This window comes from Podarcis raffonei, chromosome 14 (genome assembly GCF_027172205.1).
Source record: "Podarcis raffonei isolate rPodRaf1 chromosome 14, rPodRaf1.pri, whole genome shotgun sequence".
Classification (NCBI taxonomy): Eukaryota; Metazoa; Chordata; class Lepidosauria; order Squamata; family Lacertidae; genus Podarcis; species Podarcis raffonei.
This window is the reverse complement of record NC_070615.1, coordinates 24,072,671-24,092,434: the sequence shown is the minus strand read 5'-3', so window position 1 is coordinate 24,092,434 and position 19,764 is coordinate 24,072,671. Positions and strand designations below refer to the sequence as shown.

At 45.3% G+C, this 19,764-nt stretch overlaps 1 protein-coding gene across 2 annotated transcripts; it reads right to left on the bottom strand.

The window, feature by feature from the left end:
- Positions 1-794: 794 nt before the first annotated feature.
- LOC128401982 (F-actin-capping protein subunit alpha-1-like) lies at positions 795-6,986 on the bottom strand. Of its 2 annotated transcripts, none has more exons than XM_053365664.1 (2): positions 6,901-6,986; positions 795-1,786 (listed from the first exon to the last, which is right to left on the bottom strand). In XM_053365664.1, the coding sequence occupies exon 2, from the start codon at positions 1,773-1,775 to the stop codon at positions 900-902; it is 876 nt and encodes a 291-aa protein (XP_053221639.1). In that variant the 5' UTR covers positions 1,776-1,786; positions 6,901-6,986; the 3' UTR covers positions 795-899. The 2 variants fall into 2 exon arrangements, with proteins under 2 accessions (XP_053221639.1, XP_053221640.1); XM_053365665.1 differs by having other exon boundaries at positions 6,931-6,979.
- Between the last annotated feature and the right edge of the window lie 12,778 nt (positions 6,987-19,764).

Genomic DNA, 19,764 nt, shown 5'->3' with positions numbered 1-19,764 from the left:
ACATCACACACACACACATGCCAGGCACCCACAGTGTTGTGTAGAACCCGGTGTGCCTGCTCAGGTTCGACTTTTGGGCTTTGTTTTGGGGCATCTGGTTGGGCACGGTGGGAGTACAGAACACTGTCTCTTTCTACAGTGTTCAGTATGCACACAGCAGCCTCTGCCAACATCTCCTCTGTGAAATTGGTGCCACACAATATAGATGCCATGTTTGTAAGAATTGGATCTTTCAATGTGGCAGCACCCACACTCAAGAATTACCTGCTTTCTTACAACTGCATAGCAGGTCTTTTGTGGCACCTGTAACAGTGCCAGTTTCACAGATTGAAGTGGTCAAACAGGCCTATTTAGGGTAAGGCAATCCCACAACCTGACTTTGCTGGGACGCGGGTGGTGCTGTGGTCTAAACCACTGAACCTCTTGGGCTTGCCAATCAGAAGGTCAGCAGTTTGAATCCCCACGATGGGGTGAGCGCCCATTGCTCGGTCCCAGATCCTGCCAACCTAGCAGTTCGAAAGCACGCCAAAAAAGTGCAAGTAGATAAATAGGTATCCCTCTGGCAGGAAGGTAAATGGTGTTTCCATGCGCTGCTCTGGTTTCGGTGTTCCATTGCGCCAGAAGCGGCTTAGTCATGCTGGCCACGTGACCTGGAAAAACTGTCTGCGGACAAACACCAGCTCCCTCAGCCTATAAAGTGAGATGAGCACCGCAACCCTAGAGTCGTCTGCGACTGGACTTAACTGTCAGGGGTCCTTTACCTAACTGAATCCCACATGAAACCAGCAACAGCCTGGACGTGCCCTCACTTTATTTTAAAATTCTATTCCAAACATCTCACATTTCCACAGGCATTGCCTCCCTTCCCTCATCCCTACTGCCGCATTGAAGTGGGACGTTCACTGGCTAGCACGAGCCGCAACAATCTTGGTCATCACAACCTTCTCCCAGTCAAGGCAGGTGCGGGTGATGGGCAGCTGTCTCCGAAAGGACTTCAGGTATGTACCGTTCATGTGCTGATACTCTTCCATCAGCCCACCTTGGATCTCGTTTTCTGCCTTCTCCACCAGCTTCGCAAAGTCTTGTGCTGTTTGGGTCTCATCCGTGACCAGCAGGGTCTCCTCCACATCCTTGATGACCGTCAGGTGTGTGTTGCCATCCTCAAAGTAATGGGCTTGGACCATGATGGTGCCAGACACCTCGGTAGAAGTGGAGGCCGGTGCCAATGCAAAAGTCCATTCTGACTTCCACAGGCCATTCCAGAAAGAAAAGGGCTTGTATTGGTGGCTCTCTATGCAAGCCACAAAGATCTTCCGGACAGCTGTGTCCTTGATGAAGACGCTGCAAAGCCCCTCAGGGTAGTGGTTGCTGACATAGACCTTCAGGGCCTCTTGAAGTGCTCTCCTCCACAGCTCACCTTTCTCATCCTCCTCAGGCTGATCCTGGAAATTGCTTGGCACTCTCTTCAGGTGGTCGTACTTGAAGGAGACTCTGTTCTGAGGGTCTAGGAAGCGGTTCTCCTCCAGCTCATTGTGACGGGTCAGCAACACCTCGCACTTTTTGCTTTTGACTGGAGTGAAATGGTCTTTGTTGTGCACAGCGCAAAGGCTGGCCACCTCTTCACACATCATGGTGTCATCATCCACCAGCATGCGCAGGTCGCTGAAGGCCTCGTTGAACTCTCCGGGAGGCGCCTGCTTCAAGAGTCGGCTCACCACCTGGGCTTTCTCTGGCTTTGGTAGGGTGTGGTCCCCAGACTCTTGTTCCTTTGACATGCTTGCCTAGTCTACAAACGACAAATCATAGGATTTTGAATGCAGTTGACTTGCAAAAAGCCCAAATGGATTGACTTATTTTGATGCACTGGCCTATGACACTTGATATATAAGGACCCACCCTAGTTACTACAGTACTTTGCTTTATACTCAGGTAGGTAGCTGTGTTGGTCTGGTGCAGTAGAAATATATATATATATAAATTGTCTAGTAGCACCTTAGAGACCAACTAAGTTTGTCCTTGGTATGAGCTTTCGTGTGCATGCACACTTCTTCAGATACTGTTTTTAATTGTTGTGTTTTACATTGTTGTAACCTGCCCTGGGACCTTCTGGTGACAGGTGGATGATAATAATCTCATACTCTGGGTGGCTTCCAACATACATAAAAACATTATTAAACATTAAAAGACTTTGTGATACAGGGCTACCTTCAGATGTCTTCTAAAGCTTGTATAGTTAGTTATCTCCTTGGCTCAGGAGTCGCCTAACTCCACACCCTCCAGCATTTCTCCGATGAAAATAGGGATGTCCTAGGGGAAAGCGGGACATTCTGGGATCAATTCAGAAACTGGGACATCTTCTGTAAATCCAGGACTGTCCCTGAAAAATAGGGACACCTGGAGGATCTTTAATCTAGATATATTTTTGAAAGTTGATCTAGATATATTTTTGAAAGTTATGCTTTTGGACACGTTTTAATACAGTATATTGCAACCATGGTGGTGGACTGAACCTTTCAAAACTGCACTCATTTTAAACCACTTATTTAAAAACTGTACTGATTTTGTTGGTTTCTTAGAATCACTGAGCAACAACTGAGTACAAGTAGAAGTAGTAGTCATGATAAATTATTACCTTTTAGGAACTTTCTGGGATCAAGGCAATTGTTCAAACCCTCCCTTGTTGAGAAGACTGAGGATTTTCTCAAACTAAGTTAGAGCAGGCCCACTAAACACAATGGCATGGTTATCTTAGCTCCATGAATTTCAATAGGCCTACTCTGAGTAAAACTTAGTTGGAGACAAGTCTGGGTCTGTAATCCTATGTACACTTAATTGAGAGTGAGGTCTCAGGTCTATGATTTTCAGTCACGAGTCCAACAATTATGTTTATCACTGAATTAGAATGATTGGCAACCTATAGAAAACTTGATTGGTGTTTGTTCCAATTCAGCAGTAAACAGTAGGTTTTCCTGGGAGAAATGACAGGATGGAAGGGTGGGGAGGAACCCTGCTCAGACCTGTGCCTGTAAATCATTGGCCTGTGCCCATAAATCACAGCACAAACAGAAGTATGGGTGAGCTCACAGTTTAATTGCAGTTACTGGGGCTTACAGGCCTGAGGAGACCTGTACAGAACATTAAACTGAGAGAGAATCGCATGGTGACTTCTATCATTGCAGGATTGCTTGGCCACCTGGCACTGTCTTCACATTGATTCTTCAGCAGCGGATACCATATTTGGTCCCTGAAGCTGCCTACACAACCTGGGCTGTGTGGAGTCACTGCAGACCAGCAACTAATGGCTTGTGGCCCTTGTCCACGGACAACCACTTTGAGTAGCACTGCACTAAGTGAAGCAGAAGCCATATCTTTTTCCAAAAGACAGCTCTGTCCAAGCTGCAGATGCAAATGATAGCCTCAAGGACAGCATTTTGCCAAACAATCAGGTTACATCCAGACAAGCTGTTCATCATTTGTTGTACCAGGAGGTTACACAACTTGCATCAAAGCGAGTGTAATCCTACATTTTCCACTGCATTTTCCAATCCCTTTCCTTATCACAACAATCTGATTGGGAGGGGGAGATTTGTTACAATTGTGCAAGCTGAATTTTCCAGCCTTTGACTGGATCCTACCCAAAAACGACAGCCTGAAAGCATCCTGCAGTGACTATTTATTGACCATTAATTCTGACTTGTTTATGGAGTGCTTAGGGTGATGTTGAGTCGAGCAAATGTTCTCCCACAGTTCCCAATGCACTGATATGTCACTTTCCTTATCGCAAAAGTCTGCTTTCTGGGGGAGGCAGGGTTGTTCCACAAGACCCACCCCCCAATCAACTATAGCTGCACACCCTGAGTTTGCCAGAATGCGATTGAGTCTGGCTCCCACAGGGACAGCCTGGCAAGGGCCACTGAGGTACCTTTGGTAATCCTCACAGAACTCTAGCCCAATGGTGGCCATTAATTTGATTTGAACTGATTTTATAATGAATTGATTTTAGAATGCTGTATTATTTTACTGTTGTTAGCCGCTCTGAGCCTGCCTTCGGCTGGGGAGGGCGGGATATAAATAAAAATTATTATTATTATTAGAGACTCTTAAGAAGAGGAGTAGTAGCATGCAGGGTTGGCATGAGATGTTTCGACACCTAAAACCAAAAGCCCCACTGCTGCCCCAAGAAGCTCTTGCAGAGTCTCCATTGCTAAGCAGGTGGGGCTTTGCAGCAGCTCCTCCCTTCATAAAGGTAAAGGTAAAGGGACCCCTGACCATTAGGTCCAGTCGTGACCGACTCTGGGGTTGCGGCGCTCATCTCGCTTTATTGGCCGAGAGAGCTGGTGTACAGCTTGCATGTCATGTGGCCAGCATGACTAAGCCGCTTCTGGCGAACCAGAGCAGCGCACGGAAACGCTGTTTACCTTCCTGCAGGAGCGGTACCTATTTATCTACTTGTACTTTTTTGGCATGCTTTCAAACTGCTAGGTTGGTAGGAGCTGGGACCGGGCAACGGGAGCTCACCCTATTGCAGGGATTCAAACCGCCAACCTTCTGATTGACAAGCCCTAGGCTCTGTGGTTTAACCCACAGCGCCACCCACGTGCCAGTTTAAAGCCCCATCACACTGCCCAGCAGCAAAGCTGGGTGGCAGAACGCCTCTCCTTTTGCTGGCTTGTCAGGAGGGCAGGCATTCTGCAGAGCTTTGCCCCTGGTCCCTCTCTGCCCACAGAGACCAGGGAGACTGGCTGTAAAGGTGTGCCACCCCTTGAGGCAGGGGCAGATCTACATTTTAGGGTGTCCTGAAACTTGAACTGTTATGGGGGCCCCTTCGCAACCAGAAACGAGGTCTGGGTAACCCCTGTTATCTTCTTCAATAGGGTTGTTCCATGACAGAGCACCACAATGTTTTTTAACTCCGATTTTCATTTAAACTGCTGCACTGGATTGCCTCACATGACAAAGTGTCCAGTGTGAATAAATATGTCCTATGCCTTACAGTTTTCAAGTTATGCGGGGGATGAAAATTAGGGAAATGTTATACACACACTAATATTGCTGCTTTGGGGGCCCCTGAAGCTTAAGCTTCATTAGTTTCACAGCCGTGGGCTCTGGTAACAGCATCCCAAATATATAATGGCATTTATTTTGTGGTGTACACAATGGCATTTATTTATTTATTTATAATGGCATTTATTTTGTGGTGTACACAAACCAAAGGGGACATAGACAACCACCCCCACTTGAGCATATGAACCTTTAGATGTCCAGGTGCAAGAGGCATAGTTGTCTTTTCGTGAATCTGTCTGTTTAGCTGGTCGCAAAGTCATGGTCCAATATTGATAGTTTTTGAATATAGTAATTGTTGTTGTTGTCCCTTATTAGTCACCTTTTTTGCTACAGCAGCTCAAAGGCACTTACAATATTTTAAGCAAAAAACAAGCACATACATTAAAACCTTCCTGTGTTAAAATATCCCACCCATGTGAAAAAGCCATAGATAGGAAATAGCCCAAAAGCCTGGCTAAAAATGAATGCTTTTGCCTTTCGCCTGAATGTATGTAATGATGGCAGCCTGGGGAGAGTTCTTAGAACCCGGGAACTGTTGGATGCATTAGGCATCCCCTGTAGCTTGGTAACTGGTGTGGGTGCGAGTTCTTTTATTTTGGTGCTCTCTTTTTCAGTTATTTCAACTGATTATCCTTCCTGGAAGAGCCACCTATGAATGGGGGTTCATGACTTATTACTATGTGTCAAAATAAGAAGACAAAAAGGAGAAGCCAACCCAGAAGCTAGTGTTTCTACCACCAATTGTCTCTCGGATCATTTGTAAGTCTATAATGCTATGCACTGGCTGAGATTGATGGGAATTGCAGTCCAAAACCTTTGGACAGCACCAGGTCAGCAAAAGCTGGCCTAAAATAACTATTATACCAAGACTATAGGATACTGCAGACCTAAGTTACTCCAAGTGAACTTGAGACTTTAGAGCATGGAACATACAGCCCTTCAGAGGCTATTGAACTACAACTCCCATCATGCTTGACCAGCAACCTTGCTGGCTGGGACTGGTGGGAGTCAGGAGTCCAATAACATCTGGAGGGCTGCAGGTCCCCCCCCCCCCGCCCTGCGCTTTCGAGCTATCTAGTTGCTCTGATGTTGATTTTACCAAAGCATTCAGGAAAATGAACATTTAACGATCACCTTAATTAGCACCTCTGCCTAATTTGCTAAATGGGAGATGCCTAGATTGGAATTTACAAATAGAGTATAATGATATTTTGATCTGCTGCTCAGTGCATCTGAAATGTGTTTGGTTTCTAACGGTTCTTTTCTGAGCCCAGTCTGAATGAACAGAAATATACTAACATGTTTCACAATTTCAGCGTATTCCCCCGCTCTTATCTTTTATCTTTATCATGAGTAGAGTGTTTTTGGCATTCAAGAGGATGTTTTGAAAGCCAGCAGGTTGGAGGGGAGGTAATCAACATCTTTCCCCAAGAGAAAGTCACTTCGACAGACAGCAAGCAGTGCAAGAGAGACCGCAAACAAGCTGCCATCTCCTGACTTCAAAGCCGTCTCAGGTCAGATCGGGACTACTCTGAAGCACCAGATCAGACCCCAAATTGGAGTGCGTGCAGACCCCTACAAACAACATCATTAACTTGTCCTGTGTGAAGAGTGTCCATCCCATAATAAGTACCCATCTGCAAGCTCCTCTAAGGCTCCTGGGTGCTAGTATTATGAGAGAGGCTTTCTTAGCCACTGTCTCCACTGACTTCATGATTTTGAAAACCTCTGTCATATGGCACATGTTTCCTCTTCAGTTATCTTTGTTTCTATGAATCTTGACCCTGGACCACACAACACTCTGAAATCATCAATAGGAAGGTAGGCTGTACACACCTGAAAAGACACTTGGAGAATTATCCTGACCTGTTTCTGCTGCACTGTTCAAGTTGGGATTTCAAAGTGGTTGCATTCTATGTTCCCATAGCAACCAGGAGATACCTACCTGGGTTCTATATGAACAGTAGCATTACCCATCCCATGAAGGGAGGATAGTTCCCCACTAAAATAACTCAATGACGCATTCTCCAGAGCTTTTAACAGCCATGACTCTCACGTGGTGCATCCCTCAACCTGCTCCTTTAAAACCATCATCCTTAACCTGGTTCCCTCTAGATGTTTTGGGAAAGGGTCACACTCACACCTTCCTTGTCATTAACAATCCCCAACCCATTGGAAAGGAGAGCAAGAGAGAGATTTGCATCTTAATTTACACTTTCCATTCTCCTTGGCCCTGAGTGAATTGAACCCTTCTCTGAACCAAAAGAATTGGGGGGGAGGGCGTGTTTAAATCCTAGAATACTTAACACATTTGTCATATCAAATGTCAGCAAAATGCCAACAGTGTTATAACTCTCAAGAACTGACAAAGACATTCAGTGTAATTCTGGGCATGGGAGCCTCTGCAATTTCTTTTTGGACAAAGTCATTTTGCTAATTGCAGATTTGAAAAGAAGCATAATTAGGAAGGGAGAGAGAGAATGAGAAAGAGAGAGACAATTCCTTGGCCACAGAATAGATTAACACCATGGGATCCTTCATTATCTTTTATCTGTGTGAGGGAAAGGAGATAATCAGGGAGGTGGAAGGAAGACAGTGCCTTCATTTATGCTTTTTTTTTAATGTGAAACAGATCGTGGTAACGTTGGTTTCTCTAGTATGGATTTTGCTCTTGCTCTTTTTTGAAGTTCTCTTGAGGTCGCCAACAAATATGCAGTTAGAAATGGGGCTCCAGATAATCAAAATGCTTCTCAATTGACCTCTTCTTCACTAACTAAAGTGAAGATAGCAATGTGGGATGCTTTGTGTTGGGTGTTTAAAGATGCTCATTTCAGAGGGAGACAGAAAAGTGTCTGAGGGTTTATCCATACTTACCTTTTGCTCTGCTCTTCCCAAGCGCAGTGACATGCTTTCAAGCTACCGGTAATTGTCTGAGCACTCTTTGCTCCTCCCCTGGAGTTTTCCCAGCAAAAACCTGTTCTTTAAAGCTAAGGCACAACAAACAGCAATTCAGGTGTTCCATGGATTTCCATTTGCTCCAGTTCAGCTTTAAAGAGCAGGTTATCACAGGGAAAGCTCCAGAGCAAAAAGAAAGGATGTTTGGGCATGGGGTTGGGGAAGGGTGTTGAGTCTTCTCTCCTTAATAACCACAATGAATTCAGCCCTGCTACTTTAAAGGACGCTGCTGTTCCCACATTCCATGATGCTCCCTGCTCTCTTTGGAAGCAGCCATGGAGCGAAAATCCACTTCATAAATCCCAGAGATTCCTCCAAGCAGCTCCTGTAAAATGAGATAGAGTAAGCAGCTGGTTTTGGAAGAAATTAGTTGCTAATATTCAGTGAGATTTGCTGCGCAGTCCCAAGGATGAAACGATGACTAAATAAAGGTGTGTTGGGGGGTGGGGAAAGTTTCACCCCACAGAATATTCATCCAGTTAGTACTTCTTCAGGCAGATCTTCACAGTACTGTCCTTTTTTGGTGTCACACACACAGAGAGAGAGAGAGAGCTTTGCCGCTGACTGCACTTATTGGGGCTGCAACTCAACTCAGCTTCCAGGTGAAGATACGTACACAATGCTCACCTTTGCAAGTACCTTCATATTGTAGTTGTATACTTAAAAAATAATTTAGGCATGCATCTGCAAATATATACAGAGTAGAAAGACACAACCGCAGAAGGCAGAGGCAGCAACAGAAGCGACTGCACTTCAGTTTGCACAGGTGGGATGGAGCAGAAACAGCTTTGAATTTCATCTCTGATCGCTATGGCAACCTTCCTTCCAAGGTGATATGAATCTGGTCGCAGCAGCAGCCGAGAGGAGGTAAAGGTCACTCCTGCAGGAGGAGATGGGCATTGATGAAGGCCTTTTTAACAGGTCCCCACGGGGCTGGCCTTTGAAAGCTACCTGAACACTTTGATTGTGGAAGGGAAAGGGATGGACAGAAAAACCTATTAGTCTCAGCAAAGCAGCGATAAAGAAAGTGCATTTTCTGATGCAAACAACCCTATCTGTTTCCTGTCTATTGATAAATTTCTGCAGCTATTTCGGGGGAGTGTTTTAAAGGTCAATGGTTCCCAAACCTTCCCCCCCCCCCACAGACCACTTGAAAATTTCTGAGGGTCTTAGTGGACCCCTTAATGGTTTTCTTGCCATTTGTAGCAAGTGTAATGCAGCGTGTTAAATTTTGTACAATGTTTACTTGTATTTTTACAAACACACCACGAACCACCTGAATCCATGGAGCATAGTTTGGGAACCCCTGTTATCGGTTATTATATGACATTTGTTGCAATATAGTATTATTGGCAGGAGTGCCAACTTGAATAAAATATTGGGGGGGCAGGTAAGCCCCGCCCTGCATAATCAATCACATGACACGATTCACGGACACCATTTGAATGGCAATGTCCATCAACTTGGGGGGGTACTCAAATATTTTATTGGGGGGGCGCAAAGTAACCTCAACACCTTGGAGTTGGCTCCTATGCTCACAAAGTTGTTGCGGGGATACAATGGAAGGAGTGAGCCACACGCATAGCCTTGAGCTCCTTGCAAAAAAGTGTGTGCAATTTTGCTCCAAGGTGGAAAGGATCCCAGCCTTCAACATGCAGCCCAGGGGGCAACTGTGCCATCAGAATGGGCTGGGGAGTTTCTGAGAGGCTCAGGCTGTTGCCTCCTTAGCTGGAAAGGACTCCTGGTGACAAAAGTTTCAGGGGCTTGTGTTAGGCAAAATTTGTGATGGCCAAGGCCACAGAATGGGACCAGGCCTCCATTATGTAACCGTTCCCTTGCTGCCTTCCAAAAATCTGAACAAAGTAAGCTATTTTCTGCCAACAACACAATGAAGCAGATTGAACTTTGCATCAGAACCGTTAGGAGAGCCTGCCGAGTCTTCCTTCTCATTTCAGCTTCGCTAATTTGGACTAATGACTGGGAGAAACGCTCGCTGGTTCATCGGAGGGCAGGGAGAGCTTTGCATTTCATTACCCTCTATGAACCATATTATATCTTTGGGCTATTGGATTATAACATTTATAACGGGACGTTTTGTTAAGGTGGGTTGTGGTTGTGAACGTTGCATCCTTCATAGTTCAGATCCCATTGTTGTCATCCCATCTCTCTGAATAAAAGGAAGAGCTTGTTATGCTTTGTATCCTATTGATAACCAGGCTTACTTACTTATGTGCATATTCCTTTGTCTCCTGGATAAGAACCTTTGTTCATGCTCCATTTGGGGAATCAGCTGCTCATCAAGACCTCCATCCTTTACCAGGCCACCATTATTTTAATGTCTCCTACTAACATGCATTTCATAGTTCAGAATACGTTTCCTAGGAATTCTACTTACAAAATACCATAGACCGGTAACCCTTAAAGCAGGCTTCTGCTATCGCCCCTATATTGTGAAATGTCCTTCCCTCTGCCATGTCTTTCTGCCCAGGCTTTCCATGACCAGTAAGACTGGTCCCTGTTTTTGTTTGGATTCCCTGAACCTTCTTTTAGTAAGTTTTTATGCTGCTATTTTACACCGTGTTTTTGTTTTGTTGGTGTAGTTTTTTTATTGATGGTGTTGTTTATTGTTTTTATGTTGTACAATACTTGGGGATTTTGAAAATGTTGAGGAGATTATCAATGATTTTAAATAAAAAGAAACAGTGTGTCCTATAATATACTAGCAGCAAATTCCTTCTCTGAGAGTATAATAATAATAATAATAATAATAATAATAATAATAATAATAATTTATTATTTATACCCCGCCCATCTGGCTGAGTTTCCCCAGCCACTCTGGGCGGCTCCCAATCAGTGTTAAAAACAGTACAGCGTTACATATTAAAAACTTCCCTGAACAGGGCTGCCTTAAGATGTCTTCTGAATGTCAGGTAATTATTTATCTCTTTGACATCTGATGGGAGGGCGTTCCACAGGGCGGGCGCCACTACCGAGAAGGCCCTCTGTCTGGTTCCCTGTAGCCTCACTTCTCGCAATGAGGGAACCGCCAGAAGGCCCTCGGCGCTGGACCTCAGTGTCCAGGCTGAACGATGGGGGTGGAGACGCTCCTTCAGGTATACAGGACCGAGGCCGTTTAGGGCTTTAAAGGTCAGCACCAACACTTTGAATCGTGCTCGGAAACGTACTGGGAGCCAATGCAGATCTCTCAGAACCGGTGTTATGTGGTCCCGGCGGCCACTCCCAGTCACCAGTCTAGCTGCCGCATTCTGGATTAATTGCAGTTTCCGGGTCACCTTCAAAGGTAGCCCCACGTAGAGCGCGTTGCAGTAGTCCAAGCGTGAGATAACTAGAGCATGCACCACTCTGGCGAGACAGTTCGCGATCAGGTAGGGTCTTAGCCTGCGTACCAGGTGGAGCTGGTAGACAGCTGCCCTGGACACAGAGTTAACCTGCGCCTCCATGGACAGCTGTGAGTCCAAAATGACTCCCAGGCTGCGCACCTGGTCCTTCAGGTGCACAGTTACCCCATTCAAGACCAGGGAATCCCCCACACCAACCCGGTCCCTGTCCCCCAAAAACAGTACTTCTGTCTTGTCAGGATTCAATCTCAATCTGTTAGCCGCCATCCATCCTCCAACCGCGTCCAGGCACTCACACAGGACCTTCACCGCCTTCACTGGTTCTGATTTAAAGGAGAGGTAGAGCTGGGTGTCATCTGCATACTGATGAACACCCAGTCCAAACCCCCTGATGATCTCTCCCAGCGGCTTCATATAGATATTAAAAAGCATGGGGGAGAGGACAGAACCCTGAGGCACCCCACAAGTGAGAGCCCAGGGGTCTGAACACTCATCCCCCACCACCACTTTCTGGACACGGCCCAGGAGGAAGGAGCGGAACCACTGTATGACAGTGCCCCCAGCTCCCAGCCCCTCTAGACGGTCCAGAAGGATGTTATGGTCGATGGTGTCAAAGGCCGCTGAGAGATCCAGCAGAACTAGGAAACAGCTCTCACCTTTGTCCCTAGCCCGCCGGAGATTATCAACCAGCGCGACCAAGGCAGTTTCAGTCCCATGGTGAGGCCTGAATCCTGATTGGAAGGGATCCAAATGGTCCGTTTCCTCCAGGCGTGCTTGGAGTTGTTCAGCAACCACCCGCTCAATCACCTTGCCCAAGAATGGCAGATTTGAGACTGGGCGATAGTTGGCCAAATTGGCCGGGTCTAAAGATGTTTTTTTAAGAAGCGGTTTAATGACCGCCTCTTTCAGCGGGTCTGGGAAGGCTCCCTCACAGAGGGAAGCATTCACCACCCCGCAGAGCCCATCGCCCAGCCCTTCCCGGCTTGCTTTTATCAGCCAGGATGGGCAAGGATCAAGGAGACAGGTGGTCGGTTTCACTTGTCCAAGCAGCCTGTCCACATCCTCGGAGGTAACAGATTGGAATTGATCCCATGTAACAGGACCAGACAGAACTCTAGCACTCTCCCACCCTGGCCCTGCTCCCACGGTGGAGTCTACCTCCTTCTGAATCTGAGCGATTTTATCTGCAAAAAACTTTGCAAATCATTGCAGGAGATCTTGGGGTCCCTACCAGGCCCCGGTGGTACAGGTGGTTCCGATAGATTGCGAACCACTTGAAAAAGTCTCCTGCTGCTGTTTTCTGCAGATGCAATGGAGGCGGCGAAGAAGGCCCTCTTCGCCGTCGCCATTGCCACTTGGTAGGCTCGACGTTGAGCTCTAACCCGTGTCCGGTCTGAGTAGAATCCTTATGCAGCTGAAACATCCATGCAGAAGAGATACTAATCCTGAATGCAGGCAGAATGTGCTTTGCAAAAATGTGCATATTGGGCAAAATTGTGTACATTACAAACATATGTATATTAGGAGAAAGTCAATTAAAATGGTGCTAGTTTTGCATAAGGATTTTTTTAAAAAAAAAAACCAACATGCATAAATGCAGAGAACTGAATTTAGGAATGGGAAAATGAGAGACAGAAAGTGAAATTAATAATAATAATAATAATAATAATAATAATAATAATAATAATAAATTTTATTTATATCCCGCCCTCCCCAGCCGAAGCCGGGCTCAGGGCGGCTAACAACAATAAAATAGTACAACATTCTAAAATCATTCATTATAAAATTAATTCAAATCAAATTGACAGATTTGCCCACTTTGCATTCAGAAGATCTCCCATTCAATCCCTGACATCTCTGGGATCAACTCCTGCCTGAAACCCTGCAAAGTTTCTGCCAGTCATTATAGACAATACTGAGCTAGAGATGGACCAATGGATTGACTCGGGAGTGACCCACATGACTTACCCCAAAGAATCCTGGGAACTGTAGTTCCCCGCTCGCCCTTTCCATGATTCTTTGGGGGAGGTCATCTGTTTTAAACATGCATTGACTGTGCTTTCAACATATGGTGTGCATGTGCCCCTATGTAGCCCTTCATTAGTCCTTGCAGGCCAAGGCCACGTCCATTTCCGAGTGCCTTGATTCCAGATGCCCTGAACACACTCCATAGATTTAATAGCGTGTCCAGAATGGGCCGTTTTTGCAGCTTTGAGCACAATCACCTGGGAAGTCTGCTTTGCACGCCCTGCTGATTATCAGTCAGAGCTCCACAAGAGCACGGTGCCCTTTGAACATTTCCTCTTCAGATCATGCCACAGATTTCCCTCTCTTTCTTCCCCATCCTCCCAAGTATAGCAAAAGCTTTAAACGCTAAATGAGTGCTCTGTGTTCCAAATCTGCCCTGGCTCTGATTTCAAGACAGGAGAAACTCCCTTTTGAACATGGCCAGGCAAGAAATTCTCCTTTTGTGGTGCTTTGTTAATAAATAGCATGGAGTGGCTATAAATAAAAAGAGGTGACTGGATAATTCCTCACCCTCGGCACTATACAAAGATGAGCAGGGAGGTGAAACAAATGAAGAATTCTCCACTGCAACTCACCAGTACTCTTAGTTAACTGTGTTTATGTTAGGACAAGAAGCTTCTTCAGCCTGGGGGCCATATTCCCAAATCAACAACCTTTCGATATATGGAATGGGAGTGGGAAGGAACACCAATTGTCATCTAGTCCAATACAGGAATCACAGCTAAAGATGATAGATAGCCACCCAACCTCCGTTTAAAAACCTCCAATGAGGATCTACCACCTTCCAAAGTGGTCCATTCCATTGTCAAACAGCTCTTACTGTCAGGTTATTCCTACTGTTTAGCTGGAATATCCTTTCTTGTCATTTGAATCCTTTGGTTCCAATCCTACCCTCTGGAGCAACACAAAAGAGCCTGCTCCATCGTCCATGTGACAGCCCTTCAGATATTTGAAGACAGCTATCATATCTCCTCTCAAGTCTTCTCTTTTCCAGACTAAATATATCCAGCTGCCTCAATTATTCCTCATAAGGCTTGGTTTCCAGACCCTTTATCAACCTTGGTTGCCCTCCTCTGAACACCTTCCAGCTTGTCAATATCCTTCTTAAACTGTGGTGCCCAGAACTGGACACTGGACTCCAGGTGTGGTCTGACCAAGGAAGAATAGAGCCTATTACTTCCCTTGACCACTAGCCTTCCATTGATGCAGCCTAGGATAGCATTCACTGCGTGTGTGTGTGTGTGTGTGTGTGTGTGTATGTGCTGTATGTATGCACACATCTTCCTACATGCAAAAAATGTAAGACTGTTGTCACACTGAGGTCCATGTGGCCACCAACAGCATTTAGAGGCAAACCGACCAAAGTTGCCCTTTCCAAAACAAAAGCCATCCTGTGAAATTCACACAGTGACACATTTTGCAATGCAGTTCTGCAGCCAAGTAATAAGTTAAAAAATGCATGAACTAGACCAGTGTGTGCCTAAAAATGCATATATTAGCAAAAAAAAAAAAAAAAAAAAAGCAAAGGCATGTTATTAAGGGAAATGGCTTTGCAAAAATTTGTCTTATGCAAAATTGCATACATACAAAAATGTTTATCAGAAATTTACACTTAAATGCTGGTGAGGGTCCTACTCTAGCAAGCACCCCCTCCAACCATTCAAGGCCCCCCAAAGCCTGAAACCGGCACTGGGTCTTAAACATCAGTTTCCAGCTCTTAAGATGTTTGAATCCTAGCCCAGAAGAGAAAAGGCAGGGGAACTTGCAAGCGAAAGTAGATTTTCACCCAGAGACCGGAGCTCTTTTAAGGCCATTACCTGCGTCCGTAAAGCAAAAAGCTTTTTCTTTCTGGATAATGAGAGACAGCAGGGGGAGAAAGAACCGCACACCTCTGGGATCAAAGAGCTGAACCAGAAAGATTGGAAGGGCAACAAATCAGGGAAACTTGAGGCAGATAAGGCTTATTCCAGCTGTCAAAACAGTTTTGCCATGGGAAGGCTCAGACAGTGTGCAGGATCAAATCCTTGCACTTAACTCCGAAACCTAGTTGGGAGAATTCCAGTGTTATGACTGATGTCATATTTAGAACATACGCTTGCATGATGCCAACCCCGTTGCCCTCCAAAACCCACCTTTTCCGACTTCCGGGTTGGTGCCATTGTTTAATGGCGGATTCCCTCCGAGCTCCGGAGGGAATCGGCTCCGTAGCGTCTGGGTCTGGCCGCTGCGGCGAAGCGGAGACCCTTAAAATCACAGGCGCGGATGCCTGTGAACACAGAGACTCGGCGGGCACCATTTGCGCCCCCCCCCCAATCCGCGACGGAGCCTTTTTAAAGGCTTCGGAACAGAGGCAGGGTGAGGCGTGGTGCTGAGAGTACTCCCTCGCCTACGGAGTGAAGCCGCAAGCCATTGACAGAGAGCGCCAACTTCTTCCAAGACCGATTGGACTCTAAAACATAAACCCGTGAGTAATACGGAGATTGGAACTTTAAAAAATTCTAATTTTGGATTTGGAACGAGCGGGAAGGGGCTAAAAAGGAAGTCCACCCCCCCCCCTTGTAAACAATTTAAAGCAAAGGACTGGGCAGCTAAGGTCGAGAGAATCTGTTTCTTGTTTTTCAATGAAAGATCCTGACTTCACGGTTTTGACACTATAAGAAGATTTACTGGAGGATAAAAAGAATTTTGGGAGCTGAAATTTCACCCCCCCCCCCGAGACCCGGGAACGTCCTATGAGAAAGCCTGTTGCATTGAAGATTTTGACAGCTGTCAAGTGAGCTGTTAGTCAGCTAGTTGTCAGCTGGAAAAAGAGAACATTGTTTCTGCTGTTTTTGCTGGTTTACTTGGTATAACTTGTTGAAAATAAGGAGGGCTGATACAAAATAACTGGACTTTTGGTTTTGAGCTGAAAGGAACATTAAGGAACTAAAATCCCCCTAGAGGGGTAATAGGGACACTACATCACAAAAATGGCTGGAGTATGTAAAATCCAAGCAGAATTGGACAGAGCACTCGTTCTCTTGGGAAACTTGCAAGATGAATACAATGCTTTGTCTACAAAGGTATCACTACTACACTGGACAGTAAACAACAGTTTTGAGCCTGATAAGGACTTGAAACAGGAAGCCTATTCAACTGAACAAATAAATGAAACTGAAAGTGTAGATATGATGGAGCAATATGTTGTTTTTGAAGAAAATGAAGGAGGAGCAGGAGATTTGCAGGAGTTAAAGGAGAGTTACAATATGAGGCCTGACATGATGATAAAAAAGGACAATAAAAATTGGATGTGGAAAGCCTGGTCTGAATGGGAGTCTGGAAAATGGAGAGATCCCCTTTGGAGGAGATCTGAAGACCTGAGGATTACAAATTTGTTGAAGGAGAAAGCTGGAGCTTTGGGGACATCTGGATCTGAAAGAAATTTGAAACAAGAGTTGGAGCACCCCATAGGCTTTGCTTTTAAGTATGGAGGACTGGCTGGAAGCAACATGGATTCTGTTGGGCCGGAGCCCCTCCGAGATTTGGGGCTTAACATCAAGGACTATCAAAGAGACCGGCAGAAAGGAACTGAGAGAGATATAAGGGCCTCGGATGTGAGATCTCCAGGCTAAATAAATAACATAAAGACTGATGGATATTGGTTGGGGACTGGAACCGGGAAAAGGGTGGGTGGAGGTTGGGAATCCAAAGGGTACATAAGGATAATTTGCTTTTTATATTTTGTTAGTGGTAAGGAAATTGGGTAAATCGTGGAAGGGAAATTTTGGTCGACTTTAGGAAAAAGGTTTAAGAATAATTAATGGGGTATAAGTATTGATGTGTGATCTTAATAGGGTAAAATTGGTTTTTTTCTTTTTAAATTAATTGAAAATAAGGCTGTTAAAAATAAATTGAGGAAATGGAAAAAAGAAGTAAAGTAAAACAATAGTATGTTAGAACAAATGTTTAAGTTAAGGTAAAGAAATAAGTTAAGGACTTGCTGAACTGACAATTTAAATTGGAATACAAGAAGGGGAGGTGTGAGGAGGTCTGAGAAATAAGGTTAAGAATAATAAGTATCAGAAACTTTATGTGTTTTTTCTATTTTTTGTTTAGTTTTGAATATTATGTATTTTTGTGTTTCTTTTTTTTTTTTTGTTTATTTCTTGTTTGTGTCTGTTGTGTGTTTCTGGAAAATGCCAATAAATATTTAATAAAAAAAAACAAAACCCACCTTTTCCATGAAGCTTGTGGTTTAACCCCTCATCACCAACAATTAAAGCAAAGCCTGAATGCATCAGCTTTCATCCCTCAGTCATCATGATCTTTCCATCTCCTTCCTCTTTCAGTTTTGCTCATCTCCCTCTGGTGTCTTAGTTTAGATTCTAAGTGGGAAGGGAGGGTTAACATTTTGCTGTTCTGTTTTAATCATGTATATGTTTTTATCCTGTATTTTATTCTGTGAACCACCCTCAGATCTTATGCTTAAGGGTGGTATATAAAATCACTGTCATCAAGTACCTCAGACCAGGAATCTGCTTAAGCTTAAAAGGTAAAGGGACCCCTGACCATTAGGTCCAGTCGTGGCCGACTGGGGTTGCGGTGCTCATCTCGCTTTATTGGCCGAGGGAGCCGGCGTACAGCTTCCGGGTCATGTGGCCAGCATGACTAAGCCGCTTCTGGCAAACCAGAGCAGCGCACAGAAATGCCATTTACCTTCCTGCCAGAGCGGTACCTATTTATCTACTTGCACTTTGATGCGCTTTCGAACTGCTAGGTGGGCAGGAGCAGGGACCGAGCGACGGGAGCTCACCCCGTCACGGGGATTCAAACCACCGACCTTCTGGTCGGCAAGTCCTAGGCTCTGTGGTTTAACCCACAGCGCCACCCGCATCCCTTTTTAAGCTTAAGTTCCTCAAATTTCAAGCAAGCCTACCCAGACATATACATAGCTCTGTGTATTTGTTTTCAAAAGTTTTATCTGTGTTTTATTAGGTCCACTGCTTAGGTCACCTTTTGATTAAGCGGCCTGTAACTTTTTCTAATGAGAATAAAGCCAGGTAGGCTAACGGAGATAGATAAATCATGTTCCCGACAATCTTGAACCCATTCACCCTCACAAGCACCATCTCAAGTAAATATTTGCCATTTTCTGCATATGGAAGGGAAATCTTGAAGAAAAGGCCAGGTCTCGGGCAAGGGCCAAGATCTTTCAGGGCAGCTTGTCTGAGATGACAATTGGTAGTATGAGCACGGGAAGACTTGAAGGCAGAGGTTCAGGGACTCACACAGTAGAATAGGGACCCAAACACAGCAGGATTGGCTTACTACAAGACCATCAAATCCAGAATTTCACCTAGCTGATGCTTGGGGTAGGGTTGAGGGGTCTACAGCAGGGGTGTCCACACTCTTTTCAAAGAGGGCCAGATTTGATGAAGTGAACATCCATGAGGGCCGACCAAAGGGACAACCAAAGTTGTTGACCTTTTAGGATTGAAGTTGTTGAGCCTTTTTTTAGGATTTTACCCCGGGAAATAAACTGCCACAGGGGGCCGGTTTCGGCCCCTAAACTGACTTTGGACATGCCTAGTCTACAGTCAGTGCCAATGCAGCAGGATTTAACCATCATTGGTGAGCAAGGATTTAATCCCACTCTGTATGTTCAAAAGACAAAACTTGGCAACAACTATGCCAACCAGATACACATTTTTAAGGGCAGGGGGAGACGATCATCAGCCTTGTCCCTCCAAGGAGGAGCTGACGTCAAAGGTTTTCTCAAAACAGTTCTATTTTATTTGAAATCTGCCCCACGAATAACACCCACCCATGGAGAACTCCACCCAGTTCCAAGCTATCAGGAAATCCTAAGAGTTGATGAGAGGTTTTCGGTTTCTGTGTGACAGCAAAGAAGCAAAAGGCAGGCATGCCTCCCGTGGCTAGCCCTGAATATTTCTCAACCCACGTCCCAAGAAGGGCAGGTTAAGTTCACTGGACAGAAGGCAGCAATGCAGAGAGGATTAAAACAATCCCTTTCTCAAAGAGCAGCAGGTCTGTTAACGCTGACCTCTACTAAATGTCCAGTTCTGGGAACAGAACATCAAAAGAAGTCAGCATCCCTCCATGAGGATGCAGAGAAGGTTTTGATAATAGTACCACCATGGTCTCAGGGTGAATGAGAGGCTGCTGGAACAGAAGACTGCAACCTGGACTGGGGGAAATGTAGCCGAGAGAGGGAGGGCCATTGCAAAGGGGAACTGTTCTCTCCAGGCTGCTTTGCACAGAAGATGAAGTATTTCAAAGAGACACGTGGTAGAGGATGCAGTTGTGTTAACAATGGCAAGGATGTAACTTGGTCTGTGCTGGAAAAGAGACCGGCTAC

Coding starts and splice junctions, on each gene's coding strand:
- LOC128401982 (XM_053365664.1), bottom strand. CDS start 1,775: ATGTCAAAGGAACAAGAGTCTGGGGACCACACCCTACCAAAGCCAGAG.